Source organism: Pelophylax lessonae (genome assembly GCF_965119305.1).
Source record: "Pelophylax lessonae genome assembly, chromosome: 8".
Classification (NCBI taxonomy): domain Eukaryota; kingdom Metazoa; phylum Chordata; class Amphibia; order Anura; family Ranidae; genus Pelophylax; species Pelophylax lessonae.
In genome coordinates this window covers 20,882,996-20,903,095 of record NC_138775.1, presented here as the reverse complement: position 1 = coordinate 20,903,095, position 20,100 = coordinate 20,882,996, and the positions used below count along the sequence as shown (strand labels likewise).

At 47.4% G+C, this 20,100-nt stretch overlaps 1 protein-coding gene across 1 annotated transcript in view; it reads left to right on the top strand.

Annotated features, from left to right (window-relative positions):
• The window catches only part of LOC309561447 (netrin-4-like), an 84,843-nt gene extending 70,603 nt beyond the window's left edge, over positions 1–14,240 (top strand). Inside the window, exons 9-10 of the mRNA XM_082265367.1 lie at positions 9,016–9,186; positions 13,298–14,240. Coding sequence (XP_082121493.1) covers positions 9,016–9,186; positions 13,298–13,434 — 308 coding nt within the window. The 3' untranslated portion in view covers positions 13,435–14,240. The remainder of the gene's footprint in view (positions 1–9,015; positions 9,187–13,297) is intronic.
• The last annotated feature ends 5,860 nt before the right edge of the window (positions 14,241–20,100 follow it).

Genomic DNA, 20,100 nt, shown 5'->3' with positions numbered 1-20,100 from the left:
ATAAAAAATGTGAAAAATATTGTTATTTTTGCAAAATTGTCGCTCTTTTTTTTGTTTATAGCCCATGATCAAAAAATCGCACAGGTGATCAAATACCACCAAAAGAAAGCTCTGTTTGTGGGAAAAAAAGGACGTCAATTTCAGTGGGTGGGTTCAGTGTTGCACGTCCGCGCAATTGTCCGTTAAAGTTACGCAGTGCCGAATCGCAAAATAGGCACTGGTCAGGAAGGGGGTAAAATCTTCCGGGGCTTAAGTGGTTAAAGAGCAAACAGCAGCATTTATTTTTAAAGCATTTGTTAACCTAAAAAAAAAAAAACACAGATCCTGTTCCCTTAAAGCATGTTATAGAGCACAGTCCTTTGCTGTGTAATTTGTCCCCTTCCGTATCACCTAAAATACTTGGCTGATCCTGCCTGGCTATGTCCTCCCCTCTGTGAACTGACCACGGTATACTATGGCGGCTGAGCCCTGACACTGTGGTCAGTTTACGTGCCTCCATCATCCTGTGTGCCCCTCTTTACAAGTTTTCAGAGCGCCACTCGCCACTCACGTGACCCACCGCCTCTCTCCCCTCCTCCCGACTGACATCAGTGATGAATCCTCAGCCCCGCCAGCTGCAGGCAGCTGTCAAACGGGGGGAGGAGACAGCCGATGGGTCACGTGAGCGGCGCTCGGCCCTCTGAAAACTGGTAAAGAACGGCTTACTTTTTTAAAATACATTCACAGACAGAGAGGATTATTAAACAGACCAGACAGTATGGTATAAAGTGGCTTAACAACCACTTGAAAGGGGAAGTTGAGTTTCCGGGGGGGGGGAGGGGCGTTTGCCCTTACCTGCGGACGCTCATGGAGGCGACCACGATTGCCGCCAGGGGGCGACATGTCGGAGGTATATCTTCTTATCTGGTCCAGGGGTTTTCCCTAATTTGTGCCTATATGGGACTTATTGTTTAGTGTGGAGTCCCTAATTTTGGGCTTCCTTCGTTTTTGGCAGCTTTCGGCAATTTTTACCTGATCCTTTACCCCAATTACTGCAGGGTAGACACTACTCCTCTTATAGTGATCCCATATAGGAGTCCACATTTACAACTTGGGATAGGCTATTAAATTTATAACCTATAGACCCAGACCCTGTGTATACGCCATCGACCTTACACCTTTCAGTGGGATATATTTATCCTTCACTTACCCAAGTGTAAACTCCGATCGATGTCTTTTGGCCTCATTTATTCCCTGTGTCCGCCCAAAGCCAATTCTTTGCCTTGCATTGCTTGGAGAAGAATACTATTGTCTGCATCTCGTCCCGATGAAGCTTACCGCGAAACGCGTTGACCTTTGAGCAGACGTATCCTCATATCTCATATGTAGACGTATTGTCTGATATGTATTTCTGTGTTTATACACAACCAATTATTTGGTCATGCTTATTTATACATATGTGCAATGACTTTGACCCCCTTTTTTTTTTTGTTTGGTCATGTTCATCACTTTTTATGAACAAATGATTTGAACTTTGAATTAAATAAATATTTATTTTATACAAATTCAAGTCTATCCTATGATGTGCCCTTAACCACTTGCCTTCTGTGCACTTAAACACCCTTCCCATCCAGGCCAATTTTCAGCTTTCAGCGCTCTCACACTTTGAATGACAATTGCGCGGTCATGCTACACTGTACCCATATGAAATTTTTATCATTTTTTTCACACAAACAGAGCTTTCTTTTGGTGGTATTTAATCATCTCTGGGTTTTTAATTTTTTACAAAAAAAAGAAAAAATACAGAAAATTTTGAAAAAAAAAAAAAAAGTTTTTCTTATTTTCTGCGAGTAAATTTTGAAAATAAATTTTTCTCCCTCACTGATGTGCGCTGATGAGGCGGCACTGATGGGCACTGATAGGCTGCACTTATGGGCACTGATGAGGTGGCACTTATGGGCACTGATGAGGTGGCACTTATGGGCACTGATGAGGAGGTACTAATATGCCGCACTGATGAGCACTGATAGGCGGCATTGATAGGCGGCACTGATAGGCGGCACTGATAGGCGGCACTGCTGGGCACTGAGAGGTGGCACTTCTGGGTACTGAGAGGTGGCAGTGCTGGGCACTGAGAGGTGGCACTGACGGGTGGCACTGATAGGCGGCACTGATGGGCACTGGCGGATGGCACTGATGGACACTGACGGGTGGCACTGATGAGCACTGATGGGCGGCACTGATGAGCACTGATGGGCAGCACCATCAGTGCCCACACTCAGTGCCCATAGTGCTGCCAGTCAGTGCTCATCAGTGCCTAGATGAGCAGGCACTGATGGGCACTGACTGGCAGCACTATGGGCACTGATTGTGGGCATTGATGGGGGCACTGATGGCGGGCACTGTGGGCACTGATGGGGGGGGCAATGTGTGTGGTTTTTTTACCTTTAGTAATCAGGGCACTGGTGATCAGTGCCCTGATTACATGTCTCTGTGTCCCCAGCGGCTGTCGGCTCCCCCTCCTTCCTCACGCTGCAGGCTCCGTGTGAGGAAGGAGCGCCGGCGATGAGAGATGATCTCATATGTTTACATATGAGATCATCTCTCATTGGACGGCTTGATCACGTGGTGAATGGCCGCTGTGATTGGCCATTCACCACGATCTGTGATCGGCCGTGTGCAAGGGACACGGCCGACACAGATTCTCCCCGATGCGCGCTCGCAGGAGCGCGCGGGGGGGCGTGTCACTGGAGGCCGTTTAAAAACGGCCTCCCGAAAATTCGAGTCCGCGCTGCAGCCGTATATAGGCTGTAGCGCGGATGGGAGGGGGTTAAAGTCCACCAATGTGTTCAGCTGTTTTCAACAACTGTTGCTTTTTCCCACAGCAGACCGTTGTTCTCTCTAGTATCAATGCAAAGCGCCTGTGATCCTCCTATTTAGGATCACAGGTCTCTGTGTTGATTCCATTAACCCATCCCGCTCACAGTTAGAAAACACCCCCTAGGCTCACACTTAACCCTTTGATCGCCCTGGGGTCAACCCCTTCCCTGCCAGTGTCATTATTACAGTAACGGCGCATATTTTTAGCACTGATTACTGCAGTAATGTAATGTATGTGATTCCTGAGAGAACAACGGTCTGCTGTGTTTACAACAACAGACCGGCGTTGTCTCTCAATGGGGAGCGATCGCGGGTGCCCGGCCCCATGAATCAGCTTCCCCGCAGGATGTACGGCAATTCACGCAGCCGAGCCAGCCTCTGCCGCAGTATATATGCGGCGGGCGGTCGACAAGCGGTTTAATAACATTTAACTACAATATAATTTGTGTCGCAATTGTATACGCTATATCATTATTTTTTCCTGCTAATTTTTTTTTCCCCACGAAAGTGGAGTTACACTTTAGGCCTCTTGCACACTGCAGCTTAAAAAAGGACAACTTTTTTAAAAAAAATTTTTTTACTGAGCTAAAATATAGCCCATTAACCACTTAAGCCCCTTAATTCTTACTGTGATTGGATGTGGCTTTTCATGTGACAGCAGAGATCAAAGGTCCTACATAGTAGAACCATATGATCTGTGCTGTTACACAGGGAAGAATGACAGGCGGCTTTGTTTACACTAGCCGCCTGCCTTTCTCCCGGTGTAACGGACGATCGCGAGTGACCGGCGGACATTGGGTCAGCCTGTCACTCGCAGGGGGGGGGGGGTCCATGAGCGAGCGGGAGCGCGCCTCCATTGGCGCGCTCGCTCCCTAGAGCCTCACAGGCTAGAGACGTAGTACTACCTCACTTTGCCTATGGGGGGCTGACTGCCGACGTAGATAGTCGTTAGGCAAGTGGTTAATTGTAATGTGTCTGTGCACACAGGTGCATAAACAAGCGCTGAGTATTCCTCAGCAAAAGGTATTGTACGCGCATTTGCGTGCAAAACAAACACCTAGAATTATGGCCAAAAAAGCAGAAGCTTAACTACTTAACGACCGCCCGCCGCAGTTTTATTCCGGCAGGCAGCCCCTCCTGCTAGAAGGTGAGCGCAGACACAGCACCCAGCCTGTGAGGTCTCTATAAACCTCCATGATGCTATGGATGTCAGCTAAAACATTGTTTATTTTAGCATATGAACAGTCAAATAAAAATCCAACATGTTTTGGCCATCATGGCTGGATTAAGGCCTGATGGGCGAAACACGTTGGGTTTTTATTTGACTGTTGTTCTTATGCTAAAATAAAAAATGTTTTAGCCGACGTCCATAGCACCAGTGTTTATCCATTACTATTTATCACCAAATGAAAGCCCTGGAAAAAACGCAGTATAATCTACCTGGATGCACAAAGTAGTTATGATGATTTGTATGGTTTTACCAACACATATCAAAGTTGCAAAATTGGGCTTAGGCATTTATATTTGTTTTACCCTTAGGCGTGAAGGGGCGACATTTTTGTTTCTATTTTTTATTTTTTTTCCCATGAAAGTGGAGTAACCTATGCTAAAATGACACACAACGAGAATACTGACTGAGAGGCCAGGTTAGCATGCCTGAAGTGCACCGAAACTGTTACTAAACCCAGGAGCCTGCATTCACTATATCTGCTCTCCCCAGGAGCCTGCATTCACTATATCTGCTCTCCCCAGGAGCCTGCATTCACTATATCTGCTCTCCCCAGGAGCCTGCATTCACTATATCTGCTCTCCCCAGGAGCCTGCATTCACTATATCTGCTCTCCCCAGGAGCCTGCAGTCACTATATCCGCTCTCCCCAGGAGCCTGCATTCACTATATCTGGTCTCCCCAGGAGCCTGCATTCACTATATCTGTTCTCCTTAGGAGCCTGCATTCACTATATCTGCTCTCCCCAGGAGCCTGCATTCACTATATCTGCTCTCTCCGGGAGCCTGTATTCACTATAAGTGCTTTCCCCGGGAGCCTGCATTCACTATATCTGCTCTCCCCAGGAGCCTGCAGTCAATATATATGGTCTCCCCAGGAGCCTGCAGTCACTATATCTGCTCTCCCCAGGAGCCTGCATTCACTATATCTGCTCTCCCCAGGAGCCTGCAGTCACTATATCTGCTCTCCCCAGGAGCCTGCATTCACTATATCTGCTCTCCCCAGGAGCCTACATTCACTATATCTGCTCTCCCCAGGAGCCTACATTCACTATATCTGGTCTCCCCAGGACTCTGCATTCACTATATCTGGTCTGCCACAGTACACAGAACATGGAAATGCGATTATTTTAGTAAATATAAACCGCTAAATACCCTTTCTCATCATCAGTATATAGCGGTCTTGTGATTTATATAAGTTCCTGGTAAAGCTTGTAGGAGGAGTTTTCATATTTCACTGAGCTGTCCTATGAGACTTCAGGGCTCCTGACCCTCTGTCTGGACAGTGCTGATTGGCCCTGTGCTGAACACATGCACCCTCCCAAGAAAAAAAAAAAAGAAAAACCTCTCTAGCAATACACATCAAACTGAGCATATGCAGAGTGACTCCAAAGGCTCTGTCTTATCCGGACATGTTTTGAAGTCAGTGGAAGAAGGGGAGGATCAGAGAAGACAGGATCAAACAGCCTTTTTACACAATGCAGAGGTTTAACCCCTTAGGTTCCACAGTGAGTATAACAAGCATGCTTTACTGCATATACAGACTGATTTTACTGTTGTGGGTTTAGTAACACTTTAAAGGTGCCTTAGGCTGGGTTCACACATGTCCGGCTGCGGTTTGCAGTCTGGAGTCTGGTGCGGTTTTGTTCACGGTTTAGGTGAGCATTTTTACTTGAATTTGCGTCTAAACCGGACCCGAAAATGCACAGGACCCTTTTTGAAACCATGGCCGCCCTGGACATGTGTGAGCCAGCTGCATTGAAAGCCATTCCTGTTATGCGAATTGGATGCGGTTAAAAACGCATCCAGTTCGCATGTATGAGAACCCAGCCTTAAATGCTTTCTACAGCTTGATGAATCAGGATCAGGGGATTTTACTTTTGTGTGATCTAAACTTTTTGACATACAGCAATACCCCCGTCCCCCCCACCCCACCCCCCATTCCAAAAAAAAAAAAAAGACAGTCCTTTTCGTATGTGAGCATCCTTGTTAATGACCGCCTGAACTGAAATTGACGTAATGCAGACAAAGCAGTTGTCAGCGGGGGTTTAAATCTCGTGCCACATGCAATTAAAATCTCAAGAGTAGTAAAGCTTTGTCAAGGCCATTTTTTTTTTTATATACAAATCTGTAACACATAGAGTTTCCCAGCATGCTTGCGACAGCATCATACTAACCCGGGGATGTCATAAATCACGCATGCGCTGTAACTGGACCTAAGGATCGGCACACGGTTCTGTGACGGAGGCAGTGAGCCAGTAACAGGAGCAGGGGGGGTGAGGATTCTGGGAGCCCCCCCAGCTATAAATTGCATTCTGTTGCTATAGTGAATGCAATCTCAATGTGAATTTTATTTGACAGATACAGCAGTGCCAGGCTAATGACAGCTTCCAAGTTTGGCGGCTGGGTCCGGTGAACACACACATGGATGGGAGTCAGACTCGACTGTCCTGTGTGTGCCTGTTCCTGTGGAGGCGGACAGGAATTCCTGCAGTTATGGGCTTCCACTCCACGGCCCAAGTGGCCTGACAGCAGCACAGGGCTGACAGGCGCTTGCCACCTTCTAAGTTCAGCGGCAGGATGCACACAGGAATTGGGACTAATGCTTGGCTGAGGCTGGGTCCGGTGAACACACACACAGACGGGAGTCAGACTCGACTGTCCTGTTCGTGCCTGTTCCCATGGAGGCAGACCGGCATTCCTGCAGTTGTGGGCTCCCCCTCCACAGCCCAAGTGGCCTGACAGCAGCGCAGGGCCGACAGGCGATTGCCACCTGCTAAGTTCAGCGGCGGGATGCACACGGGAATAGGGACTAATGCTTGGCTGAGGCTGGGTCCGGTGAACACACACACGGACGGGAGTCAGACTCGACTGTCCGGTGTGCGCCTGTTCCCATGGAGGAGGTCAGGCATTCCTGCAGTTGTGGGCTTCCCCTCCACGGCCCAAGTGGCCTGACAGCAGCGCAGGGCCGACAGGCGCTTGCCACCTTCTAAGTTCAGCGGCGGGATGCACATGGGAATCAGAACTAATGCTTGGCTGAGGCTGGGTCCGGTAAACACATACACGGACAGGAGTCAGACTCGACTGTCCTGTTCGTGCCTGTTCCCATGGAGGCAGACAGGCATTCCTGCAGTTATGGGCTTCCCCTCCACGGCCCAAGTGGCCTGACAGCAGCGCAGGGCCGACAGGCGTTTGCCACCTGCTAAGTTCGGCGGCTGGGTCTGGGGAACACACACGGATGGGAGTCAGACTCGACTGTCCTGTGTGTGCCTGTTCCTGTGGAGGCGGTCAGGCATTCCTGCAGTTGTGGGCTTCCCCTCCACGGCCCAAGTGGCCTGACAGCAGCGCAGGACTGATAGGCTCTTGCCATCTGCTAAGTTCAGCGGCGAGATGCACACAGGAATCAGGAATAATGCTTGCTGGGGCTGGGTCACTGGGTAAGTGGGGTTCCCCCGGGCAACTGCCCAGCGTGCCCATTTGGTAAGATGGCCTTGGCAGTATAATGGTGTCTGTATAATAAAACAGTGTAACAGAGACATGGATATGAAAACAGGGAAGAAAAAGGAAAAAGAAAGAGGTGCAACCAAGAATTGAGCATGTAGCCAATAGGGTGAGTATAAGTTAGAGAAGAGAAAAGTAATATGTAATGCAGTGGTAGTGTCCCTGTAAATAGGGGACAAAGGAAATGAGAAAGGGATGTATGAATAGATACAATGTAGATGTATCCAAATGAGTATAGACAAATTTGTGTTCACCTCAGTCAAAGTCCCACTGGCAATCTTCTTTTTTAGTTCCAAGACATCTGGGGTGCCAAGGTTCGCCATCACTGTTATAGGGCATTAAATTTTGAGTAAAATAATGAATTTAATCCATTTATGAATAAGGCTGTAACATAACAGAAAATGTGGAAAAAGTGAAGCACTGTGAATACTTCCTGGATGCACTGTAGCAAGCCTTCCACAGCCTGTAGGAACACGGGACAAACTACGACATGTATTATGTTCCCTAGGGGAGAGGACTCTGTAATATAAAAGGAAAGGAGACTTCCTCCTTCCTCAGTGCATTCTTCTGAACTGTCACTATTTTTCCACTGTAGTTTCGGTGTAGTGAAAGTTCTCACCTTTGCTCATCCCTTATGGGGTCACCCTTTTATTCTGATAGGAATGGTGACATCAGGGGCGTAACTACAGGGGTTGCAATTGCAACCGGGCCCCATGCTCCAGGGGACCTTTGTGGCTCCCTGTACACCTGGATAGGAGGGGTGGCGGGGGGCAGCATGTAGAGAAATCACTGTCCTCCTTTTTCCTCCTGTAGCTGCAGGAGGAATATGGAGGAGATTGGTTCCTCTGTATGCTGCCCCCGCCACTCCTCCTATCCAGTTCACTTGTGTTCTGCTGTCTCTGGGCCCCGGGGTGCTCCCCTGCCCCCCCCCCTACTGTGCTCCCTCCCCCACTGTGCTCCCTCTCCTCTCCTGCCGGAAGGGGTCAGTAAATATGTAATTTACCAGCTCCTTCCTTTTCTGAATGGACAGAGTCATAGTCAGTCACATTGTACAAGAATAAAATAAAATGATAAAAAAATAATACAATTAAAATACCAAAAAATAAAAACTACTGACACCAGTGGGTGAACTTCCAGGATCGTAAAGGTCACACTTGTGACTGGGCCCTGGCATTCCACCACCGTGGGGAGGCCCCAAGATGGCAGGAAGGGGGCCCACTGCAGAACTTGTGAAAGGGTCCCGCTGCGGGACCGTAATACAGGGCCCCACAACGAGAGTAAAGGGCCCCAAGATCAGTGGGAAGAGCCCCAGACTTGAAGGGAAGGGGCCTGGGGGGCCCTTCATGGTTTCTTGCACTGGGGCCCTGAAGGTTCTAGTTATGTCTCAGGGTGACGTCTAATGACCCCTTTATGTCTGTCTTTCTATTAGTGATAAAAGCTCGGATCTTGTCCGCTCACGACAAAGGCACCCACGCAGAGGTGGTGGTGAAAATCAAGAAGGTCTTGAAATCTGGCAAAGTTAAGATTGGGCGAAACAACCGGAGCATCTATCCCGAATCGTGGACCAACCGTGGCTGCACCTGCCCCATCCTTAACCCAGGTATGTTCCCGGGGATCCCGAGCAACCATGAGGCATATAAACGAGGCAGATCTCTACGTTAATAAGAAAATATAGTGCAGCGCCGATAATAAATTAAAAATTCTTAAAAGTCCATTCAAAAAGGAATTAAGTAAATATGAGTCCCGAGAGTCCCTATTAAAGATGGTAGCTGGAGACCACAACAGTGTGCCAGAAAGATATCCACAAACGGTGATAATCCCTTCACCAAGAGGCACTTTATTTCGCTCACCTCAATATGAGACCCCTGTGTCACCAGTGGGTCAAACAGGCTCTGATATCACTCAGGCAGGAAAAGGATATCCTAGGAAGTCCAATAAACCCCCCTTATAAACACCAACAGTAGATATAGTCTCAGATAAGGTGAGGTATGAAACCTCCGCCTCTCCGATGAGATCTCCATGTTGTCACCTGTAAGGCCGGGATCACAGCAGGGGTTCGTGTTGTCCGTTTCAGGTGCGAATCAGGTTCAAATATTTGCCTGAATTCGGACCTGAAATGGAGCCAAAGACCTCAAAGCACCTTGCTCCCATGTTGATGGGGACAAGGGCCTCATCCCCACAACCCTGGACGGTGGTTGTGGGGGTCTGCGGGCAGGGGGCTCATCGGAATCTGGAAGCCCCCTTTAACAAGGGGGCCCCCCAGATCCCGGACCCATCATCCTGATCCGACTTGCGGTGCGACTTCCATTCAAATCAATAGGCTCCCATAGGGAACCATTGATTTTGAATGGAGGCAGAAAAAACGCTGCTAAAAGCAACGTGGCCAAACGTGCAATAACGCAAATGGAAAAAGCTACTGAAAGCACGTTTAACAGCTGCTTTTTCCCGGCGTCAGAACTAGCTTTGCAGCACATTTTTTCTAACCTCCCGTGTACATGGAGCCTAAAGGCTATTTTTCTTTTTTTTTTTTTTAATAAAAAATTTCTCTTACTCACCTGCTCTGCACAATTGCACAGAGCGGTCCCTTACCTCCTCTTTGGAGGTCCCCTGCCGCCATTGTCTGCTCCTTCTTCCTTCCGAGTGCCCACTTAGCAAGCCAGATGCTAAGGGGGCTCCTGTTCGGGTGGGCGTGCTCCCAAGCCTGACTGTGTGAGTCCATAGACACAATGATAATGATGAAAGAAAATCGGCGCTAATTCATATAGCAGTGCAAGTGAATGTAAATCCAGCAAACAAATAATATATATATGTCTAAATGAAAATGACTGGTGCTTAAACGGTGCAGATACAGTGAATCAAAAAAAAAAAACATTCAGCGCTCCTAAATAAATGAATAAACAACTAAGTGAAAAAACGTCCAATCCAATAACGTAAATGAAAAACGTCCAAATAAAATGTCTATTTGTGAAATCCACCACAAAACACAAATATCAATCCGTGACAGAAAAATCAAAAACTGAATGAAATAAAGGCCATCATGGTGTAGTATATCCAGAAAAAAATCTTTAATATATGGTAAAACACTTACACAAAGCAAAGAAACAAGCGCTGTCTGCCAAAAGTGGTGTAAAAGAACTACTTACGGTCACGGTCGTGGACCGGAAGTGACGTCACCCGGCTCCTCCCTTTTATCCATACGAGAATGTTGAGTATTTGACATGTCTATTATGGTGTCATCACATATTTTTAGCCATGATGCTGCATATACCGGCACTGCAACACTGGGAACGACCACGCTATTTTACCCGGTAATGGTCACCCTGAACTCCTATCCCATGAGAAAGTCACATGTGGAGTGACGCAACGCGTTGGGAGGAGCCGGGTGACGTCACTTCCGGTCCACGGCCGTGACCGGAAGTAGTTCTTTTACAACGCTTTTGGCGGACAGCGCTTGTTTCTTTGCTTTGTGTAAGTGTTTCACACTTACACAAATCGCACAAATGTGAACCGGCACTTATGGAGAGATCTGGGGTCAAAAACACTTTAAATCACTACTGGACCGGAAGATTTCCCCCCCTAATGACCAGGCCATTTTTTGCGATTCAGCACTGCGTTACTTTAACGGACAATTGCGCGGTCGTGCGACGCTGTACCTAAATAAAATTGATGTCCTTTTTTTTGCCACAAACAGCTTTTTTTTGGTGGTAATTGATCACCTGTGCGATTTTCTATTTTTTGCGCTATAAACAAAAAAAAAAAAGCGACAATTCTGGAAAAAAATATATATTTTTTACCTTCTTCTATATAACATTCCAAAAAAAAAATATTTTAACATTTTAGGCTACATATTTTTAGTAAAAAAAAAAAAAAACGCAATAAGCGTATTTTGATTGGTTTGCACAAAAGTTATCGCGTCTACAAACTACGGGAAAGATTTGTCATTTTTATTGTTTCTTTTTTGGCGATTTTTTTGCGGGACTGCGACATTGCAGCGGACAGATCGGACCCCTAACTGACATTTTTGACACTTTTGGGAGTACCAGTGACATTACTACAGTAATCAGTGCTACAAATATGCACTGTTACTGTAATAATGACACTGGCAGGGAAGGGGTTAACCCTATATGTGATCAAGGGGTTAAATGTGAGCCTAGGGGCATGTTTCTAACTGTGGGGGGGCGTGGCTTGTGAAATGACCATAGAGACATGTGATCCTATATAGAAGGATCACAGGAGCTCTGTGATCATTGCAGAGAGAAGAATAGTCGGATGTGTTTACAACAGCCGACCGTCCTTCTCCCTCAGCGGGGAACGATCGCGGGTGTCAGGCGGCAATCGGAGCCGCCTGCCCCGTACATCGGCTTCCCCGCTAAGGGGTGGGAGCCCGCCGCCAGCGGCGACGCTCGCTTGTCCCCCTTAGCTGCCGGCACGTGACCGACGTAATCCTACGACGGTTCGCACAGGAGCGGCTGCTGCGGCAGGCGGTCGTAAAGTGGTTAAAATAAAGGAAAGAAAGCCTAAAAAAGAGAAAACTAATGCAGCAATCATATCTGAGAATCGGTAAGCTGCAATATAATAAATGTTTTCCTTTTGGGTTTACTAGCAGCTGCAGTGTGACTACGTAACATAACAGCGCAGCCCTGAGAGCGGGTTGTGCCCACACAGCATGGCACAAGCCTCATCTGCTCCTCAGAGGGTCAGGAGTGGGCACCTCGCAGCGAATACCAGTTTTCTATTCTCTCCCAGAAGCTGCGGGCAGACACAGTGCCCTCTCTGTTCCCACACGTCTGTGCCGCGCGGGGGACCGGATCGCTCGCTTCTGTCTCTTGTCCAAAACTTTCATTCAACAAGCGGAGCTGAATGAATCGGGCCGTTCATTAGACGTAAGCTGGCAGAGCAGCCCATCCGTCTCCACCGGATCAAAGGCTCTAACACTCGTCATTGTGTAGAGAGTAGCCTCTGATCACACTGAGCGGCATTGGATTGGCTGTACCTGCCCGTGGCATGGCAGGATGGGAAGGGGGAGGGTTGTGGAGGGTTAATATGGATAAATAATTCTGCATTTGACCTGCTTTGAGCATCTCCTACAAAGATCAGTTACATTCTGGGTCACATATGTAGCACCCTCCTAGGTAGGTGATAGTGAGAGAGAATAGTTTTGAGCTCTGTCTGCTTAACAGAGGGGCTACAGGTAAATCTATATTGTTCTCTGCCTACCAGAGAGCAGGATCTGTTAGTGAGGTCTGGTTAATGTGCTCTGTATGCGATTCATTCAGTCTGGAGAGTGTTTCACACTGGTCCAATACGGAGGTATGTTGGACAGTGGGAGGAAACCTGACGAATGAATGCATAGGCTTTGATACAGTCCTGGTGATTGGCAGGGGGCAGGTCACCTCGGTGCATTCTGGGATACTGTATAAAAGCTAGGAGTAGAGATGAGCTCGGGCATGTTCGAGTTCGTACGTGCCCAATCCCGCCAGGAAGCCAACACTGCCAATCACAGGCAATGAGACATTTCCCGATCTGTGCAGCTGCGGATCAGGAAATTTCTCACTTCCTGTGATTAGCGGAGTGCAGCGTCGATCGGTGAAGAACAACTAGCCAGAAAATGAATAATATCAAAGATAAAGATATTTAACATACAATTAATAGGAAAATCTTCATTTTTGACTGGAGTTTCCCTTTTAGGTAACAATTTATCTCATTTTTAGGCACAGACTACTTGATTGCTGGACCAGAAGACAGTCGGACCAACAAACTGATTGTCAACATGAACAGCCTAGTCAAGCCTTGGAAGGCGGTTTGGGCAAAACAAGCCGTTGATTTTATCCGTTCAGGCTGTAAATAGTTATTGACCCTTGAGGGGAAGATGGAAGTATCTTCTCTTCTCTTGGCACTTGACTTTAGAAGTACGTCTTATACAAGCCCAACTCCGACAGTAGCATAGACTTCACTACAAGAAGGAACTGCGCAGCCTCCACTGGCAAGCTTTGCGTGCCTTGGATAGACAAGCTTCTCTATAGACACCTGTCTCACATGGCTTGAAATTTCAGTACATGATCTGTGGAGCACCAGATAACAAGCCCAACTGACTGTTTTTTAATTTCCTGTAGCCAATGATATCAGGTGCTTTCCGGAAAAGTGCTGGAGGATGTTTTCTTTTTGTTATCCTGGCATGTTTTGTACCTGGAATTTTCCAAAAAGTTTAATATTTCACATGGAGTTTTCAGGTTCGTCAATTAAGAGGAGATCCAAGGACACTATAGTAGTAGGTCTGTCAATCAAGAGAAGGTCCGAGAACTTTCTTTTAGTAGGTCCACCATTCAAAAGGAGGACCAAGGACGTTCTTATATCAAGTCCACCAATCAAGATGAGTTCCAAGGATGTTCTTATAATAGGTCTGCCAATTAAGAGAAAATCCAAGAGACGTTCTTGTAACTGGTCCACCAATTAATAGGAGATCCAAGGATGTTCTACTAGTAGGTCCGTCAATCAAGAGAAGATCATTTTTATTGTAGGTCCACCAATCAAAATGCGGTCCAAGGACATTCTTATATTAGGTCTACCAATCAAGACGAGATCCAAGGATGTTCTTATAATAGGTGCACCAATCAAGAGGAAATCCAAAAGACTTTCTTAGAACTGGTCTACCAATTAAGAATATGTTTACCAATCAAGAGGAAATCCAAAAAGACTTTCTTATAACAGGTCTACCAATTAAGAGGAGAGCCATGGACATTCTAATAACAGGTTGGCCAATCAATTTAAGGAATGTTCTTAGTATAGGTACAGGAGAAACCAAAATCACATTGAAATGGAAAGGACCGTTATCACCTAAAATGGCGACACATTGAGTTTATATTTTATCTGACCTTTGGCTTCTCGCAATTGAACGCACTGCCAAAGTAATGTCCAGCTTTTCCTGAACTGCTTTGTAAATAAAGGTTATGTGTAACCTAGTCACCTGCTGGGATTTTGGGTAATATGACATAAAGTCTCCCACAAACAGGGATGGCAACCATGGAATGACATGCAAGGCATTGCTGCAGACATACTGTAGGTGATGCTACCAGGGCATCAAATGGCTGCTGCAACATTAATGAGTACACATTCATAGGAAGAAGAAAAGGGAGGCACTTTAGTCAGATGACAACAAAATGAAAGGGTTAGTTCAGCTTTTGACAAAAAAATGGAAAAGTGACCTAGCTCAAAACACAGTCTCTACCCCTGCGGTCCTCGCAGCTTGTACCTTTTATGATCCCCATCTTCTGCTACCCTCTCGAGCTGGTAATATAGTCCGGTGTTCTAAAATTTTGTCTGACCCATGAAAATTCCGGACCTCGTCACTTCCGGTGACGCTACGTCATAACCCAGCTGGTACAAGCCCCGGTGCGCATGCGCACAAGACATTTTCAAGGTCCGATGAAATTCTAAGACTTAGCGAACAGCTGGCACGGTTCTCGGGGTCACTGCTCCACGCCCTTTCATCCCTGAGACCCCAAATTCTTATCAGCTGTAGGGGAGCGTCTTGGCTACCTGCAATACAATTTTGGGGTCTCCAGCATCTTTGGTTCGCCCGTGACAGCAATTTTCCCACAGCGGTGTGTGCATCCCACCTCAGCCCCTCCTCCTCTCAATCAGCTGTTCGCTAAGTCTTAGAATTTCATCGGACCTTGAAAATGTCTTGTGCGCATGCGCACCGGGGCTCGCACCAGCCGGAAGTGACGAGGTCCGGAATTTTCATGGATCCGACAAAATTTTAGAACACCGGCACTTTAAAATATCCCTTTACAGCACTGGACGCTGTGTAACAGTATAATGAGAGCATTACCAAGCGCTCATTGGTCAGCGCTGACAATGTGACCACATTGACCAATGAAAACTCTTTTGAGGCCCGTTTCTTCAGGGGTGGCATTTGGGAAAAAGATTCCTGTTGGTCAGCATGGTCACGTGGCCATCGCTGACTTTTTTTTTTCCACAAAAAAGAGGCTATATAAAATTTTATTTACTTTATTACAGGCACTTAGATAGCACCGTCAATTTACGCAGCACTTTACATATATATTGTACATTAGGGATCGACCGATATCTGTTTTTCGTTGCCGATACCGATATTTTGGCCATTGCATATCGGTATCGGCCGATATGGGCCGATATTTTGAACATTTAAAGTTTTGCAAAATAAACACAATTTTCTGGCTGGCTGGCTGGCTGGCTGGCACCCTTTGGTGGGTGGGTGGCTGGCTGGCACTCTTTGGTGGCTGGCTGGCTGGCATCCCTTTGGTGGGTGGCTAGTTGGCACCCTGTGGTCCGTGGCTGGCTGTCACCCTTTGGTGGCTGGCACCCTGTGGTGGGTGGCTGACTGGCACCCTTTGGTGGGTGGCTGGCTGGCACCCTGTGTGGTGGGTGGCTGGCTGGTACAGGCCCAGGGCCTGTGGTTGGCTAGCTGGTACACACAGGGACTGTGGCTGGATGGCTGGTACAGGCCTGTGGGTGGCTGGCTGGCTGGCACCGGGCAGCTGTGGATGGGTGTGTGTATGTATGTGGCGGCTGTGTTAAACACACTGTGTGCACTGTACACTCCCCGACTCCAGACGAGGCTGAGGGAGGCGGCCTAAGACGTCAGAAGCTGTCCCAGTGCGCAGAGGCGCGTGGCGCAACATACGCAATGACGTCACGGCAATATCAGTAACCTCCGGGGGGGCCAATTCTGATATATTGGGGAAAGTGCATATTGGCCCTAGATATATTGGCCTTTCTGATAATCGGTCAATCCCTATTGTACATTCATATCAGTCCCTGCCCTCGAAGAGCTTACAGTCTAAGGCCCTAACTCACATTTATCCATACACATACTAGGAACAATTTAGACAGGAGCCAATTAACTTACCATCAAGACTTTGGAGTGTGGGAGGAAATCTGAGTACCCAGAAGAAACCCTACGCAGGCACAGGGAGAACATGCAAACTCCAGGCAGGTAGTGTCGTGGTTGGGATTTGAACCAACTACTTTAGTTCCACTTTAATTTTGTGGACCATTGCACCAGCTGGAGAGAGATCGGCAGAGTCATCACATCATAGAAGGATCATAAAAAGTACTTGCAATTGGGATCAGAAGGGTCCAGGGTACCGGGAGTCCATCTTTTTATTTTCTATGAAACGGTGAACTAACCCTGTAAAGCAGACCTAGCCTCAGATCTATTTTTCATGCTAAGTATTTTATAAGGATAACAGTTCCAGTTATTTATTACAGTACGCCCCCCTGACAATGCCTTCATCTGCCTTTCTCTCCAGAAGGATGGAGCCATTTTATTTTCATCCAAGGTCACCATATACTTCCTGTACTGAGATACCGGTGTTCTATGGAATAATAACTCCAGTTGAAAAATGCATCCGACGAATTGCACATGCCCAGTATGTAACGTCACTCCAGCTGATATCCCAATCAGTTGGCGTGACGAGGACACTGTGCATGCACAGTTTGTCGGAGGCATTATCCAACAAGAGGCAAACCACAGAGAGTGCGGAGGGTGTAGAATCTAAATGTCAGATTCTGCCTCACTCTCTGCACATGCGCGTGACAGAAGACTATTCTTCTTTGGGAAATTGCAGGAATATGGTCGTGAGTACAATACATGTACACACAGCTCTGACCGGGACACGTAGAAGTATGTCTGGACACTGATGTAAAGGGGACACTCTGATTGGGCACCTGATGTAAAGAGGACACTCTGATGGGGACAGCCGATGTAAAGGGGACACTGATGGGGGCACCTGATGTAAAGAGGACACTCTGATGGGGACACCTGATGTAAAGGGGACACTCTGATGGGGACATCTGATGTAAAGGGTACACTCTGATGGGGACACCTGATGTAAAGGGTACACTCTGATGGGGACACCTGATGTGGACACCTGATGTAAAGGGGACACTCTGATGGGGGCACCTGATGTAAAGGGGCACTCTGATGGGGACACCTGATGTAAAGGGGCACTCTGATGGGGACACCTGATGTAAAGGGAACACTCTGATGGGGGCATCTAATGTAAAGAGGACGCCTGATGTAAAGGGGCACTCTGATGTGGACACGGATGTAAAGGGGCACTCTGATAAGGACATCTGATGTAAAGGGGCACTCTGATGGGGACATCTGGTGTAAAGGGATACTCTGATGGGGACATCTGGTGTAAAGGGGTACTCTGATGGGGACATCTGGTGTAAAGGGATACTCTGATGGGGACACCTTGTGTAAAGGGGCACTCTGATGTGGACACTGATGTAAAGGGGCACGCTGATGGGGACATCTGGTGTAAAGGGATACTCTGATGGGGACATCTGGTGTAAAGGGGAACTCTGATGGGGACATCTGGTGTAAAGGGGTACTCTGATGGGGACATCTGGTGTAAAGGGATACTCTGATGGGGACACCTTGTGTAAAGGGGCACTCTGATGTGGACATCTGGTGTAAAGGGATACCCTGATGGGGACATCTGGTGTAAAGGGATACTCTGATGGGGACATCTGGTGTAAAGGGATACTCTGATGGGGACACCTTGTGTAAAGGGGCACTCTGATGTGGACATCTGGTGTAAAGGGGTACTCTGATGGGGACATCTGGTGTAAAGGGATACTCTGATGGGGACATCTGGTGTAAAGGGATACTCTGATGGGGACATCTGGTGTAAAGGGGAACTATGATGGGGACATCTGCTGTAAAGGGGTACTCTGATGGGGACATCTGGTGTAAAGGGGCACTCTGATGGGGACATCTGGTGTAAAGGGGTACTCTGATGGGGACACCTTGTGTAAAGGGGCACTCTGATGGGGACATCTGGTGTAATGGGGACACTCTGATGGGGACATCCAATGTAAAGGGGGCACTCTGGTGGGGACACCCAATGTAAAGGGGCACTCTGATGGGAACACCTAATGAAAACACCCTGTGTGATATTTAAAACACTGTGCTGTATACAATGTGCTGTGTGTGTTCTTTTAAAGCTTAGTGTGTTATATTCAGCACAGTGTTCTATATAGCACAGTGTGTTATACATTGTACCATACATAACACAGTGCACATTGAGGTCTGTATAACACACTGTGCATTTGCAGTGACCACAACTGGACATAGCGAGAGGTTGGTGGAATGTCCAACTGATGTCACTGCGGCGGCATGCTGGTTGGCTTCAATTCTTTTTATGTATTTATGGATGGAGCCTTATTGAAAGGGAGGATCTTCCATGTCATTTTAATTGGAAGTTAGAACTATAGGCAAAACGTTTTTCATTTTGGATAGAGCAAGGAAGGGTTGATTTTTTTCGCCATTTGTGTCCCATTGCGGAGATTTCCTGTCACTTCCTGTCCCATAGCCAAACAGGAAGTGAGAGAAAATCTATGCAAATTAGGGAATTCCTTGGGCACTCCCAGGTAACCAAATCTAGTGTCCCCATTGGAAGGTTTCCCCTCTATTTCTTTCCTGGGGACAACTCAAAATTTGGGATTTTCTTTTACTTTCAATGATAATGGTAAACAGGACAAATAGAGAGGGTGAATCTCATTAACAGGGACAGAGACAGCAATAAAAACTGACAGGTGTTCTAATCCCTCTCCACTCTATCCAAAACTAAAAAAAAAAAAAAAAAAAAAAAAAGTTTTGCCTTTAGTTATGTAGCACTGCCCCCTTGGGAGCTGCTGAGATTGGATTCCCCTGGGTTACCCATAGCAACAGTCGGTCAACTTATCACTTTAGGTCCATGGCTCAGTCTATGAACAGTCCAGGGGATTTGTTTTTTTGTATTTTATTGGAACTTGGATAGAAGAAGGGATGAGTGGGATGCTCCAACTTCAACTATGCACAATATTGAGGACAACTAGCTGTGGTGTATGCGGCAAGGCCGCTGCTTCACCTTGCCACTGAACTGAAGAGATAAAAGGCAAACTATTGTCTTAGGTTACTCTTCGGGGTCTCAACTTGGCACCCCCTTTCTTGCTTGCTGTGTGTGCTAGCTCCTGTCCACTGACTTTCCCTGGAGAGGTCCCCTTCCTGGGCAGACCCCTGGCAAGCTCCCTGGTACTCACGTTCACTGTTTTTCCTCAGGTTGCGCTGCCACTTGCTCCACCGTCAGTTTCCTTTGGACCTCACAGCTCAGCACCACATGTCTGGTCCACTAGGCCTGTGATCGCTTTCCACACCGACAGGAGGAGAGACAGTCGTCACGCTCCACCTGGGATCTGGCTTCCCACCCGAAGACTGCCCTGTCACATGTGCCCTCTGCTTTTATGACCAATCCCAGGATGCACTGCAGTTGTGCCCTCCCACTGGGACAGCCACAAAAGCCTGTGTGTCACTGGCTGGGTTTCCTCCACTGTCCAACAGGCTCCCCTATTGGATACAGTAGGGACACTCCCTCAGACCAAATTAATCACACATGGACACATGCAACAGGCAAAACTACTGATCAGGCTCCCCCGATAAGCAGATGGAGCAAACAATGCTTTTATCTAGCACCTACCTAGG